Source organism: Bombus huntii, chromosome 17, assembly GCF_024542735.1.
Source record: "Bombus huntii isolate Logan2020A chromosome 17, iyBomHunt1.1, whole genome shotgun sequence".
Classification (NCBI taxonomy): domain Eukaryota; kingdom Metazoa; phylum Arthropoda; class Insecta; order Hymenoptera; family Apidae; genus Bombus; species Bombus huntii.
The window spans coordinates 3,197,049-3,213,648 of NC_066254.1; the positions used below are offsets into that span (position 1 = coordinate 3,197,049).

Sequence of the window (16,600 nt, forward strand, 5' to 3'; positions counted from 1 at the left end):
AAGCAAAGTGGAATACAAGTGTTGGCACGTTCTGACGTTAGTGGTCAATGAGCAATTATCCAGGCAATTAGCAGTCAATCGTGAGACAGAATCATTAGACTTCGAAAGTCAGTCTTAGAAGCAATCAGGCTTTGAATATTCTCGAGTCAATTCACCCAGCTTCTACGGCACTTAAGCTTTAGCCACTTTGCCGAGCAATTAAGTGCGGGGCTTGTAACATCTAGACAAATTTTAATTAATTGTAACGCCGGCGCCTTTGTAAAGGCGCTTGCTAGAACGAAACGCGTCAAAGCTGACACAGTTTTCGATATCTGCTAGATACTCGAAAGTTCTCGTAATTGTTAGAGAATGTGCAGTCAGCGGTAGTCGTTTCCACGAAGAGAAAATTATGATAGGATTACCACAGCAGTCAAAACGACTGGTTTTTCCAATTTTATTTTAAAACTCCTACTTCACGTTACGTTCTTTTTGATGTTACGACTTTTGCAGTGATAACTAAAGGAATAATCTAATGAATTTCATTTTTCTTTTATTTACTCAAAATCAAACTAATTTTGCATCGTGGTTACTTCTACCAATACCAGTGAACATGACTGTTACTTGTCAAAGTGTAAAAGCATCCTACGATTTGTCTACCGAACCCGAACTAACCAGTTTCCTCTTTTTGTACAACTTCTCCCACGTTTTTTGGAATTTTTACCACGTATCATTTGATACGATGATAGCACTGGAACCACCACACCAATCAAAATAAGTGGTTTTGCAATTTTATAAATGCGCCAACCCTCATACAGGGATTATGGTTCCGGATGAATTAATGATACAAAAAATGTACTACGTAACATGGGATTGTTTTTAGCAAGAAAGAAAAAAACGAATAAACATAGAAATATTGTTAAGAAATATTCTTAGAGACCAGTGATTTTAGTGTTAACGTGAAACACATAGACTTTTTGATAAATTTACAAGAATAACATGCTTCACGCTTTTAATTTAAATATACCTCGATTAACGTCAAAATCAATAATTCCCTGAAACTTATTAAAGCAAACGGTTACATGCCACGTGTCGAGATCGTCGTGAGAAGATCGAAGCATCGATCATCCTTTACCGGAGGCCCGGATATCGGAAACGCAGCGTCTGACTCGCGTTTCGTCCACCGAACAAACAAAGTAAATCAGCGCAAGTGGCTACTTTACGCTTCCTCTACGACTCCTGCAAACTCTGGCAATTAATTACGAAATTTCAAGAACCTAACGGACAGCTGCAGAAAAACTACGACAAAATATTCGCGGAACGAGTCGTGCGAAAATAACAAAGGCTCGAAAGAATACGTGTCGCGATCGTAAAGATGGTCTGAGGGGGAAAAAAAAAAGGGAGAAAATTGTCCCGTGGAGGAGTTCTGGTAAAGACAAGCAATCGGTGTTTTGAACGCGAAACTGAAATGTTTTTTACGACACTCTCGTCTCCTGCTTGGGATAGCAATTTTATGAGCGAAATACGACCGTAACACGGGGGAGAAATACTTTCTCATCGTCAAAACACATGGCAAATGTTTGCGTTGTAACACACGTAGAAACCTTACGAGTGCGGTTGCAGATGCGCTTTCGATATCGATTCTCCCACCCGAGATTCTTCAACAGCAGAAACTAGAGACGCTTTTTTTCTCGGTTCCGCCAGCCACGCTTTCGCTTATCTGTGTCTTTCATCTCTTGACCGGATAGCTGTTTCTCACGAGTATACTCGTCGCAAAAAGGTGGCAATATTTTGCGTTACGACGAGCCCCGTCGGTAAAAAAATTGAAGAATAGAATGGTCCTTTCGTTCACCATTTAATTCTAAATTATAACAACCAAACTAAAGAGAATTTCAAGCAAATTGGAATAAGGTGTATACATAAACGATGATCTCACAAGAAAAGAAAGAGAGGTACAGCAACACATAAAAAGGGCAGCCAGAGAAAGAAGATAAAAGGGGGGATATGTAAAGGGGGATACAAGAAACTAAAGAGAATTTCGACCAATGGCGATCATGTTCGCGAAACTTTTACTACGATTCAGTCAGACATCCGAAATTTTGTGCCTAATCGCGCAACAAAACCGTGGCAAATGCACGTCTTGAGCGTAGAATTGGTGCACGTTCACCGATCGCTTCGAACCTATATTCGCGCCCCAAACTGACATAGTTTCTTTAATCAATCCGATCAGGATGCTGGGACGATGATTTAATAACCAATTAACAGTAGCAGCGAATTGACAAATTATGAATTCCTATTCGATAATTTTACAATTTCCTATTGCAAATAAAATAATCAAACGATTCGTAATTTACATTATCTAAAGAAAACACGTGCTAATCCGCCAACTGTCACAAAGCTACAGCTATTTCACGCGAGGGACATTCTCAGAATGTTCAAACGAGAAACAGGAAATTTGAAAAAGGAATTATACGTTGCCCAAGAAGTTTCAGATCCGCGACGGTATTACGTTTCCCTAAAAGTTTCTCTTGAAAACGACTGCATACTTCTTTTGTTCAACTACTCGCTCCTATGGTTGTACAATATCAAGGGAATAAAGGTTGACAGCATGGCGTGTGTTCTTTTATGAATTATCTCTACCGAATCGATGAATAATTCAACGTTGTTTACAGAGCGGAACTATTTACTCTGGCCGAAGTTCACGTTGAAGTTTAAGAAGCGTTAAGGCTGTCTCACCAGGTTGCAAGCAGCGAGTGCAAAGTGTGAACCGAGGGACGAAAAGCTTGAAAAACGCAAAGAACTGACGCCGGAATAAGTTCACGTGCTAGTTCGACCCGGTATTAGAATATTTATGACTATCAAACTACTTCGAGTCCGCGGTGTCTTCTTTCTCTTTCTTCTTCTTCTTCTTTTTTTTTTTTTTTTCATCTCCTCTCATCGAACGAGAATGCCTCTCGAAGCGTCGTCAGTCGTGCGTTATCGTTGTTATCGTTGTTATCGCCGAGACTTCACAACCTGCAAAGAGGGAACGAGATTTTCCAGGATCTTCGCTTTAACTTGGAGAAGTTTGCCAGAGTCAACTTCTGCCTCGGCTTGCGGAAATCCAGCTACTGTTATCCTTGGACGATAGCTCGCAATTTTCTTTAATAAGCCCAGCCTTCTTCGGCTTCCGTCATTCCTTGTTCTTTTCAATCCGTAGCTACGACTTGGTTAAAGTACGCGTCACCAATAACAAAGCATTGCGACCAATATAAATATTTCATCGGGTATCCGATGATGAAATAAATCGACAATTCCATCTGAGCATCCTAGAAGCAATCGACTTTCCGCCAGTATCCTCTCGTCTTCCTTTCATTCGGCTGCGTCGCAAGACAAAAGCAGGGAATACGTTGAATAAATCAGCGTGTGTTTTTCCTCCAGCGAACGATAAGAAGAACAAGAAGAAGAAGAATCGTACGGAAGGCGCGCGAGAACTGCACACGGTGTCTGGTCAGATATCAAGATGACGTTTGGATGGTGGCGAGCGGAGAACGGGTCATCCAAGACCCCAGTCCGCCTTCTTTTCTATTGGGGATGAGGAGGCGGAAGCTGAACTACGAAGCGGCGGGATATATGAAGGGGGTGGAAGAAAATGTCTGCAAGTGGAAGTCTGGCCTCGACTGCCATCGAGTCTCCTTTCAAACGATACCTTATACTCGGCTCGGGGCCTTTCGTTTCTTACACCCTTAACTCGAGTCTCTATCCACCTTCTTGCCTCTGGCAAGCTGGCTTCCACTCAGCACCGACATAATAGGAATTTAATACCGTAGCTTCGGGAATAAAACGGAAGGCGAGAGAAAGAAAGCGAGAGAGAGAGGGGGGGGGGAGGAAGAGAGTGAGAGATCCCGACACCAGCTACGCTGCGATTATTTATAAACCATTGATTTCTCTCGCTGTCCGATATAACGCGCGCACCCCACCTAGCCATCTTCTGGACCTGACATACCTGGCTTGTTGCACTTTTATGTGTTTCACTTATACGCTCAACTTGTCCCGGCTGGTTCAGCCTTCTCTTCCTCTTCTCGTTCTTGCTATCGTTAGGCGACGAGGATGACGGCGTGCTGCGACGTCGTGTAGCCAGCAGCCGTGGAGAATCTGGAACGTTAAAGCAGCTCCTCCGGTGGCTGGGGTCCCTGGAGAAATTCGATAAATTCGGTGCCCGGAGCTCTCTCCCGCTGCTCGATCGCGTAATTCGACGTGAGAAAGGCGACGGGGGAAAAATGAGGAGCGATGCTGATATCGACATTGCTCGCTACGAAGATGTGTGCAAAACCGGCCGTCCGCCAGCTATCGCAGCTGTAAATTTCGAAATATCCACTCGCTAGCTTATAGTCGCGTGTATGTACAGGGTGTCTCGGTATCGATGCTATCTACAATTTTAAATTTTACACCTTTCATTTCGGAGACCTGGGACGTAGCACACGCGTCTGCCATTTCTTGTTACTTTCTTACGAATCTGGTCAGACTGGCGAAATTTGCAACTTGGTAAACTGCGCGTTGCCTGAGCAGCCAAGCAGTTACGCATCATCCGTTTCATTCGCCCGCAAATGATAGATAGTTGGCGGACACGGTGAATTATTTCCTGACGTTTGATTAACTTGTTGCGTTCTCTTCGTGATTCAGTCGTGAAAACGTACAAGGAACGCGGTCGGCATCTTCGATCTTTCAACGCTACGATCGATACCGTCTCATCTCACTGAAAATTGAAAAGCATATGAGAAGTGGAAGGTTCGTGACACGTCCCTAATGAAATTCCAAAATGTTTCGTATAATACGCGTGCCTTATGGGCGTGAAAGCTTCCCATATCGGGCGATCAAAAATCGCAGACGTGACTGTGATCGATCCTAACGAATTCTGACAAGTGAACAAATTTCGTGCCATATTTTCTTCTCAGTTTTTCACGAGGAATCACGCTTTCACGCGTTGTTTGGCGTGTCTTCGCCCCCTACACGTTGACCTCATGCGTTACATCAAAAGTTTTATCCTGTAAATAGACAAATAGATGTAGCGAATGGACGTTTGTTGGATACTCGAGCCACGGATTAGCTGGAAATCAGCGTGCAGGAAATTTTTCGGCTAACGAACAACCGGTTATCCGCTGCTCTTCTTCTTTTCTTCTTCTCTCGAAGGATTCGCGATCGTTAGACAAGTTCCTTACTCGCTTTTGTTGGATCGAGGAGAAAGGCCTTGCCCATCGATGATTAAGTCGTCCCTTGAGTTTTATCCTCAGAAGGGTAGGAGGTCCGCCAGGGAGACTCGAACCATCCCCTATCTTCGTCCTTTTCCTTCTCTGGCAACCTTAGCCAGAGGGTGGAACGTGGCTTTATCTTCGATCGTACTTTCGCGCCGCTGCGGTCTCGTTTGCGCAAAGTCGAGCGAGATAATCGATACGTCTTCGTCTACTCTCGCCACTTGGAGCAGTCGAGATGCTATTTCTTTCTTCCACCCTTGTCCTTTATACGTTTTCCGCGCGATTCCTTTTATCGAGTCACCTCCTACCTGTCTGCCGATCTCTTGTTTGTTCACCGGTTACGACCGATCCTCCCAATCGGATAATCCGAACCAAGTCGCGAGAAAATGTATTTTCCTTCGTGCTTGGCCCGCCTCGCTTGCAAGCTCGCCTTCTACGACAAAACTTGATGCTTGTGCAGGGTCCCTGAATTTCGACCAGTAACATTGGCTTTCGTCACGCAGTATGGCAAGGGTTAGCCTAAGCTTGCACATCTTAAAATTCAATCGGCAATTTTCCACGGAACCAACAGTGTCACGAGACACCGTTAGCCAGTAACGTGATAACGTAGAAACGAGAGGATCTCGTGTGCTTTAGGCTCAACGAACAGGATTTTAAGAAACTTAAGATGCTGAGAACTGGGAAATATTTCGAGTATTGTTGCAAACGATATTTTACAGCAATTAATAAAATAAACGAAGAAAGTAAATTAACACCCGCACGCTACTGAATTTTACATTAATTTACATACAAGTTACATGTATGTTTGCTCGTAGGAAATTATTTGTTTAACTGATTAACGAGCAACTCTTCGAGAAGATTAACGCGATAAGAAACGAGTGAATATAACACACACAGGAGGCCAACAAAGAGTTAAGGAAGATCACGCAACGAAGATATCGTACGGTCTAAAAATGGGGGAAAATAACAGCCGAAAAGATGAAGTTGATGGGTTTGGCCTGGCTACAAATACTGTTAATCCAATTGTTAGTTGTAACGTTGGTTTGGCAAGCAGATACATAGAACAACGAATGACACTCGAGGTCCCTGAACGTTCAATTGAACTAAATCCAAAATATCTGGACAGTGAACGCGCTAATTTAATGTTTCCAAAATAAACCATAAAAATGGGATACAAATCCACGTTGTTGAAGGAAAGCCCAAGCGAGCTCAGAATCGAATAATAATTATGATGATTTTTCGAGAATGGGAAATAAAACGCAGAATTTTAGGGATTTTTCCATCGAGTACATGCAGCTGTCACTGTATTTATAATTTATGTTAATATATTTACATATTCTCAGTGTTTATATATTCGTCGTTATTCTTATGGAATATGTTTGGTAGTTAGACAGGAAATTAATTTCTGCGCCAAGATACGATTACCATAGGAGATATTTTCCACATTTTCACAGTACGTGTGCTTCTCAATCGAAACAATTTTCTCCGCCATCGACTACCTCATCGTCGACAACAAATCATAAATATTAAGCGGCCACGTGAACCATAAATTTTCTCGAACACCGCGCAAGCTTCAAGATATTCATGTTTCCAGAAGAATATGTGCATCCTTGGGAAACAGCTCACTCTCCTAGGGTTTTACAAACCCTTGTTGCTCATTTCCTGCGCTTTTTTTTTAATACAACCACGTTCCATAAACTGCAGCGTAATCGTAAATCAGAGAATGACTCATACACAATGGCTCGCGTGGGTAACCGGACACCTGCAAAAACCTTCGGTTATCGCGAAGTTTCGAACGAATCTTAAAACGGACATTAGAAGAGTGGGCGAGATATTTGATACAAATACACGTTTCGTCAAGGTAACTAAAGTTGTTTACTTTATTCTCGATATTCAGTGGGATCGTATTTCACACTTATCGCACACGGTGTAGATTTACTTCAAAGTTGATCAAGTGATCGTAACAGAATTTTTCAATGTTTTGTATAAGACACGCCACATAAAACACACAAAATTGTGTTATACGAAACGAACAAATTAATGGGAAACTGTGGTTTCATGTATGTTTCTTGAAACCGGCAATAGTTCATTCAAAGTAGTGCTTATTAGTACCATTTACGCTAATTGTTGAAAAATCTCATCGACTTCTTACCAGAGAAGCCTGCTCCATCGAAAGAGTTGCTAATTTCCTGCAACGAAAAACTGTTCTATCGCGAAGGGTTCATAGCCGACGAATTAAACGAACGAGAAAGTCAGACAAAATCTTCCTTACGTTCCTTTCTGTACGCATTTCTTCCACTTGTTCTCCATTCTCAAAGACCGTGTCAGTAATACGAATAACCAAGATGCCTGTACTTGCAGAAAGATATTTAGCGGCATATGCGTCTTACAACGTTTCAACTTGAAGATGCCTCGCGTAGTTGTTTTGCCACAGAGTTTTAACACTACACGACGCACATATTGTTATAAACAAACTCTGGACAAAGCAATTTTGTTGCTACGTGCAGCAACCGACAACCGGCGACAGGTTCAAACAAGTTCAATAAATGGATGACCATGTTCTCTAGGCATAGTCAGTCAGTCAGTCAATCGCTCGAATCAATATCAGTATCGAGTCATCGAGATCATCAGTCAAGCGATTAACTTTTCTATTCTACAGTTTTAAATATCTGTACATATAGTTAACGAAATCAACTGGTCTCGTTAATAATGTAACCAACGACATGTTTCACCGTCCACCACAGATATCCCACGATGAGCGAGCCACTGTAATCCGGTAAAAAGCTGTAGGCTATTTTTGATGCTATTTTCGCGAGATGTTCGCGAAGACTGTTGCTGAGGAAGCTTCGGTGGCGCAAAATTGCACGTTCGCCACTCTGTCGAAACGTAAACTTAATAATCGAAATGCGAAGGACTGCGGAACCTTTCGAAACGTCGCAATTTCTAGCTTCGACGTCCACCGGCCCATGAACCACAAGTATCAAAGCCTGTTCGTGAGCCACGAATTTCCTGCCATTCGAAATACGCGATTCGCTGCAAGTGCCGTGCATCTGCAGCTTCTCGTGCGATGGAAAGCACTTAAACACGTATACGCGCCGATTTATAAGTAGTCGACTCGTTGCAACCTGCAATGCAACGTCTTTCCAACATCAGCTGAGGAAACTCGTCGCGGAAAGCGATCAACGTGGACCAACTTCGTTGGCAACTAAGTGGTTGCGGATTTTGTCAATACCAGCTAATGACAAAATCCGCAGTCACTTAGTTGCCAAACAACAAATAGCTACGACATGCTGCTACGTGGCGTGAGCTGCAAGACGAGGATGACGACTTTGCAAAGTAAGTCTTGTTCGTTGAAACAGAAAGGTTGGAACAATTAGAAGCGTTGGTATTAAGAAGCCTAGAGACCGGGCTTGATCTTAATTAAAATTTAGTTGCGCTGTTTCTAGCTTCCAGTGACTAGGGTCGGTGATCTTCTCATCGAACTACGGGTCACGTTTCGCAAATCCTCCACATTTCAAGTCAACAACGTTCAAGCGTTTCCGTATCAGTCAAGTTATACTCGAGACAACGGTTCTAAATTGCTTGTAAATGCAGCGACCAGGCGACAAGATCCGTCATCTGTTATTTAATTGAACGCGTTTCTCGGCGGCTTTAATACGAGGACAGAACGTTTGTCTCTCTTCATCTGCTGAATCAACTGGCCGTCCCATTAAAACACCTGTTTTGCACGTTGAATACTTGTTCTGTTATGCTAACTTTCCTACGGACGAGTAGCAAATAAAATGAATTACTCGCGCGATCGTCGACTAAGATGAAAATGCTGATGTGACTTTATTGTTTAGCGTTTTTAATGTATCGTGGAATTAACGTTTCAATCTGAAACGATACTTTTTACGGCTGCTCGAATAACTTTAGCTTCCGAGAGCCGGAAAATAGAAACATTGGTGAAATTGGAAAAGCCAGAACCGCGCTAAATTTATCGGCCAAAGTTTTAATCACAGGTCAATTGAATTCCACTAAATTTTCTGTTTCCCGCTAACGATGCTGATAATAAATTCCTGTGCTTTACATAGCGTCGTCATGCAGCTAAGTTGGACGACATTGCTATTAGCATTACACGCTTTACTGTCCTGCTAGACACTAGACCTGTGTCCGACCGAAGCAAACAAAATTTTACGAATTGCGACTATTAGAAAAAGTCGATGATCTCCCCACGAGTACTTTGCTCCCGAAATAGCTACAATTTGGCACAGTTATCGAATCGCGCGATGATATGTCCTTTTAGAAAGCACACTTAGCACATGGCACGTTCTCTTTTTCAGGATAATAAAAATCAGTCGTAAATATCAAATTGCGTGTGGTCGGATTACCACGTTCGTCCCGCAATCCTCTTTTACGTCGTCGATTCTTCTCAAAAGCTACGCTTCGCTTAAAACCAGCATATTGTGTCGCGTATTCGTAAATCGTCCGCTCAACATTTCCGACTAATCGCTGTTTAATTTATAATTCGGCTGTATAATTTTCTCAACGACAGTGGATACGATACGACGACACAAGCATTGGGTTGTCCGAGAAGTTTCTTTCGTTTTATAAGGAAATAATAGGCACACGATGTTTTTTGTTTTATATTAGTTTAGCGAATTATTCAGGGACGTAATAATAGAAATAGAACGAAAAGGATCATATCTAATTTAATAAAATAATATAAAATAAAAATCGTTGTTCATCTATTTATTATGAAACGAAAGAAACTTTCCGGACAACCTAATACAACAAGTTACATTGTACACGAATTTGGATACAAACCAAACGATGTTACACATATTTCAGATATTTCAAAAAGCGTTCTGTTTTTGTTTTACACGGAGCAATTGCCAGAAGGTGGAATAAAATGATATTTTCATTGGGCTGAATAGCGGTGCTGTTACCACTTGAACATGTCCCATTTTCTTCTTTAATTTTCTATTATTCAGATAAATATAAAGAAGTTGCTGTTAACGTGGAAACTTTCCCGTTTCGATTTTACAGTGGTTCGTTTTCCTTCTCAAAATTGCGAAACTTTTTAAACGCAGGAAAGTTAAAGTGTCTCAAAGCAAGAGATGAATTTGTAATGAGAGGAAGGAATAGAGACAAAGGGGAAGACAGAACGAGACGGAAAACGAAGAACGACAGAGAGGGACAAAAGAAGAAACGCGGGGAAATAAAACGGCGAAAGGAAAGGGGAAAAGGAAGCAGAAATGAGAAAGACACGGAAACGAAAAAGAAAAGGGAAGGGACGAGAGAAAAGGAAGAAAATAAAATGGAAAAGCGATTGGTCCAGCTTACTAAATCTATTGTTAAACCTTTCTAACTGAGACCTGCGTATCGCTTGTTAAATATCGAATTTAATTGTTCGAAATCTAAGATCAGGTAATCTGTTAAAATCGTCCCACAGAAAGTATTTGCATAAAGAAAATCGCTAAACAAAGGATATTCCACTACTGTACTTCTGTAATCTGTAATCTTTACGAAAAACGAGATTAACCCCAGAAATTGCTAGCAACTTGTTAAAACTTTTGCCTTCAATTATTACCCGCTTTGAAACTTATGCGATGATGGATAAAGATTATCAGATCTTAAGACAAAAACAAAGGACTCATACGTTCAGCTTTATGGTAAAAATCTTGCCTTTTAAATGTACCATTAATATTCTCAGAATTGGACCAAGTAAGAATATTATCGTCCTTCACTCTTTCTCAGTTTTTCTACATTTCTAAGTAAACCTTGTTTCGTGCAGAACGAAAATAAAACATGTTGACAAGCATCTAAAACATATCTATCAGCGTTTTTTGTTCGTCTCACGAACCGATTTGTATCGAAACTCGCGCGCGATGTAACTTGAGACTCGTGAGATATCCCATCCGCTGTTTTAAGCAATCTACGCAGCTATTTATAAATTAGACGGCGATTCATCTGAAAATTTCAGCCATCTATCGTTCAGAACGAATGGTCCACGAATATGTATCAAAATATGCCAAAAGTTTCTTTCGTCTCGTAAGGAAATAATCGACAATGACTGATGACGAAAACCACAACGTTTGACAGATTAGGTCTCACGTTTGCTCAAACATTGCATTGGATAAAGCAGCTGCGTGCAGATGGCGAAAGACACTTTTGGAACAAGCTAGTAACAGTAACCCAGTAACAAGAACAACGTCACAAATTGGCAAACAAATGGCGGCTATTTCATCGAAAGGAGAGCCCATCAAGGAAAAACGAAGTGAAGAAGAACAGCCATTGCCGCGTGCGATAATCATCCGGATAAAATTGTCTCGGACGAACAGCAATTCAGCTTACCTACGTGTGTAACGTGGAACTTGGGACAATGCTTACATACGCGGCGATATTTGGCCAGGATGAAATTGGAAAAGTTGAGATGCGATTAACATCGCTCGGAAGACGAGACATAGCGTTGATGAACACGGCCCGGTTCATATCGATTCCCCCAAAATTTCTACGCAGACTATTTATCCGGTTGGCCTTAATCCGGCGTTTGACTCGGCGATGGAGTTCGTCCAAGCACATCCTTCGTCTACGGGGGGTTTCGCGATTGCCGCGACGGCTGAATTTCGAAAACAAAAAAGGGCTGGCGAATGTTGTAAGCGGATTGGCCGAAATCCGCCCGCTCAAAGGGGGAAAATTGGAATTGGACATTTTTTACGACAGAATGAAATCGGTCGTACGAGGATGAAAGTTTCTGATAAGCTGCGCGGTAGGACGCTGTTATTTTAAATAATCCTTTCACGGCAACCATGAAATTGGCTGTGCGCGGATTACATCCTCAGAAGCCTGTTACCTTGGTCCTTTCACCGTTACATCATCGATGTAACGCTCCGCTAGCCCAGCTTTGAATCTGCTTTTGAAAAAGCGAATGCGATCGTATACGTACACCGTAAAAGGATACGGTGTATACAATTTTTGATAAGCTTAACACTTGGCCTGCTTTATAGCCAGCTATTGTAGCCTTCGTCTTTGTGGCGTACTTCGATCTCTGTATCATAGCTTGCGGTATTATATGTATAAGCCAGATACTTTTGTAATGGCCGCGTTATAAAAAGAATCTTCCGATTATACGAGCGCTCGGGAGTCGATCGTCCAAGGTGTAGGCGATAAAACGTGAAAACCTCTCTCGAGCACCCGCGACAGGGTTCGTGGCGGCCCGAGCACCGATAATTTAGACATTCGCCGACATGGAACCGTTGATGATCGGTTTCAGTCAGTCGCCGGGCAAATGTCAAAAGGTCCAAATCCGAGACTTCTGTCGGCTTCGTCGCATTAACACTGGAACTAGCACACCAGTACAAATGACTGGTTTCACAATTTCATAAATCCGCCAATCGTTTAAGGATCATTAACAATAGGAAAAATGTACTACATAAGGTGGAATTGCTTTCGTTAGAAAATGATAAATCAATGAATATACAAATATTTTGCTATTACGTATTTTTTAGAAACCAGTCATTTTGTCAGCTATGCCTTAGTTGTAGCGTTAAATGGCTAAGTAAATGAACGAACGTGACTGGTTTGTCTGAAACCATCGAGTCTCTGCCTATAAATTCAGAAGTGGCATAATCGAAAATTCTGGCGGATCGCGCGACTGCCGTTTACGTGCCATCGATTGCCATCTGCGGATCCTGCTTCCAGAGAGTTTGTGCGTGTTTGAAGATCTGCCTACTCGCAGCAGCGATTACTTAGCTGAATATCGACGATCTTTCTGACAAACTCATGAGAATCTTTTAATCCTGCTCATAATCTTGTCCATAGATTGGGCAATTAATAACTGACGTGTCTCTGTAATACCAGAAATGATACAAAGCTAACAACAGGAACATCTTTATCGACAGATAACGGGTCGCAAGAAAAGTATTTTAAATCTCAAGGAAAGAAACGAACGATTAATTAGCGAAATCGCGAAACAAGTTAGGGCGTCGTAACAGTTTATTTTGCCGGTCAAACGATTCTGCTTGGAAGTGCACGGCTTATCTTATCGCGCGCACTAGGCGCGACATATCAGACAGCTATAGGACGATAAGACGAAGGAACGAAAACTGTTGGGGGTGAAAAAGGATTCGGCAAAATCGCATTGTAAGCTCTTTGAAGATATCCCTCTTTCTAACTCAAGATGCGAAGCGTGGAAGATCGTGGGATAATCTTTTTTCATGAGATCGTATATCTTTGTAGGGTAACAGCTATAGCGTGATACAAAATACGGTGGTGGCATTGACACGAGAAATTCCGTGGACTCGCGCAAGGAAATCCATCTTAGAATTCTATTGCAAGGAAAGTTGCCATGCTTGGAATATTTCGTCTCTGTGATTCTATGCAGATCTTTAGATCGTCAGCTCGTTAGGCCGATGTCAACAGATAGGAAACGTATTGTTATAACAAGGTTTTATATAACATCCATTAAAGATAAAATGTTCATAGAATTATATTCCATTCTTTGGTGAATATAAGAACTTTACACCTATGTTTCATGCTATTGTTCTTAGTTGGTGGAAAATACCCGAGTCTAAGAATACTTATGTGAAAACACAAAGAATATCAGATATATAGCCAAGAGCAAACCTAAGGAAACAATGTTTTCTTTGTTTCTACAATTTTTTAAACAATGCTTCTGTGTTTATATATTTTTGCATTTCTGTATATTGCATTGTAATTGTATTTTTTAATACTATGTAAATGATCCTATACATGTAGAATACGTACAGAATTCTCTTGTTAATTAATGCCGAGTAATCAGGATAACGAAGCTGATAATGAGACGTATATCTCTCGGAAAATTCTTCAAATTACGAACTAACGAACGAACACGGTTTCCTTAGTCACAATTTTCTCGTATATTTTCCAAAAAATTACTGAAAGTATCAAGAATTCCTTAATATTTTGCATACGTCTCTTAATACAGTTGTATTAGCCCAACGTATTTTACAAACAAACTAATTCTAAGGTTCGATAAAAAGAACCTATTTTCGATTCATCTTTAGGTATTAACGTACGCCTGTGTTTGGTGTTTCAGTGCGGTGGATTTCCGTGCGTCGAGAATATCAAGCGCAAATCGCCAAGGGTAAGTGCAACGACGAGCCTTCTGAAACGCAGAACGCGATCTGCCGTCTTATTTCACGTCGTTCGTAATATATTCGCTTGACAACTGGGTGATTGCGGGTTTTGTCAATACCACCCAATGACAAAACCCGCAATCGCTTAGTTGCCAATCCAAGATAAACAAGTCGAATACGGTCGCGTGTGTACATGGAAGTTAGTGTGGGGATCAGATTTCAGAGGTCGTACGTAGACTAACGAGCGCAATAGGTTCCGTTTGCCTCGCGATTCGCGCCAGGCCGAAGAAAGAAGCTTCGCAACATGAATTTGTGGGTATTCAGACGTCTTTCTTATGTAATCAAATTACTGGAATCCAATTAATAGAGTGTCGATAACGCGGCGACGTGCACGAAGCTCAGACAGACTCGAGTGAGTTCGTTCGCCGGCACAGACACACGTACATACGTGAACCAACATAAACGAACACGTAGATGCACGGACACACAGGGCCGCGCGATCGTAATTAACCGCACATTCGATGCATGTATGCAGAAACCACGCGTTGTTTGCGAATAGCAATTCCGAGCGTACGGGATTGAATGTAACATGGGGCGCACACAACGTGGCCAATGCGAACAGTATCGTCCTGTGTGTTCGTCTTACGGGCCTATTACTGAACTTGGCCCGGGTTGCCCATAGGATTGTTCAATGAGTGATTATGCGGCCGAAAATGAGCAAGATTTGCGGAACACCGGCAAATGATAGCTTACCCATGACGCTGCAACGTGTTATACAGCATGCAAATTACCCTACGCCTATGTTACACGGCAATTGGACGTCGCAGCGTTACGCGAATAACATGCGCCATCTTACGTGATATTATCGTTAGCCCGATGAAAATCTTAATCTCCGATAATTCTCCGATTAAGCGGAACGTGCGTTCTCTACTCTGCCTTTTTGATTTTTCTTATTTATCGGTTCACAGTCAAAGCAATATCGAGCGTTATCAGCGACTATTGGCCGAATTAACTAAACGTTCTGGGTAAGCGTTTACGATCGCTAGAGCCAGAAGGGATGATTCGGCTTGGTCGTAAATCATCGAGAATTCCAATAATATTGCAGCAGGCTACCAACGTATTAGGTTGTCCGGGAAGTTTCTTTCGTTTTATAAGGAAATAGTACACATACAATGTTTTTGGTTTTGTATTAGTTTATTGAATTACGCAGGGGCGTAATAATAGAAATAGAACGAAATGGATCATATCTAATTTAATAAAATAATATACAACAGAAGTTGTTCGTCTATTATCACCTTATGGAACGAAAGAAACTTTCCGGACGACCTAATACCTTGCTATGGCGTCGAGATTGTAGCTGTTTCTTTTTCTTCTTGCTTCGTTATACTTCTTACATTCCAGCATCGTTTCGTTGATAGTGATTGGTATATTACATGGCGTAGGTTATTGTTTAGGAGAAGATGTGAACGTGATAGTTTGCTGTGTTCTGGTCTGATTCGGGTTATCGTCCCTTGTCGTATCATAGTTTGATATTTGTAACTTTATCTGTTACTAACGATTTTAGTTAAACGAGAGGCGATCTAACGATATTAGAGTCTTTTTTTAACGACGTAACGGCAACGTTAGTCAATCGACGTAACGTTAGCAACTTCCTTCGTTAATTCATTAACGAAATTACTGGTTAATTCTGGCTCAACGAGAGGGAACATTTCCCTAATAATACGAATAGCAGCATTGTAATTGGAAATTATCATAGTGACACAAATAGTAAATAGAATGGAATTAGTTAATGGGTAACGATACATGGTAATTAAATGCACAGAAAATTTGCTTCATAGAAGATAATTAATACCGGAAACAACGCTACTAGATATTAAACTACAATTCCAATTCTGTCGTGTTCTAGTAACATGTTCTCTGAAATGAAGCAGGTTATAGATTTACTGGACAAAAATAATTAACCAAATTAACACTGACTGCCACGTCGAAATCACACGTTTTACTCAGGACGACACGGGAGTATTTGTTTATTCAAAGGGTATAATGGCAAAATAATAATAAATTGATGATGTAAGACAATATTCTTCCCCGATGGACCGTTTATCTTATTGTTGGTCACGGGTGACCACCGTGGCGCCTTGGTAACAGTTGATAGCGACATGTTGTAACAAGGCTTCCTTTATTTCAACAAACCATTCGCATTCGTCATTTCGTCGTAAGCAAAACGTGCAGAATATATTGTTGAAACGTGTAGAGGATATTAGTAAACAGTATTAGGATTATTTTTATGATCTC

General features: G+C 41.4%; 1 protein-coding gene across 11 annotated transcripts in view; it reads left to right on the forward strand.

Annotated features, from left to right (window-relative positions):
* Positions 1-16,600, forward strand: part of LOC126874906 (neurexin-1) — a 598,322-nt gene that overhangs the window by 26,498 nt on the left and 555,224 nt on the right. For 10 of the 11 annotated variants that reach the window (XM_050637402.1, XM_050637400.1, XM_050637401.1 and 7 more), the window contains exon 2: positions 14,266-14,313. The exons of the other annotated variant lie outside the window; for it this stretch is intronic. In XM_050637402.1, the coding sequence (XP_050493359.1) occupies positions 14,266-14,313 (48 nt within the window). The remainder of the gene's footprint in view (positions 1-14,265; positions 14,314-16,600) is intronic. 11 annotated transcript variants of the gene reach the window in all.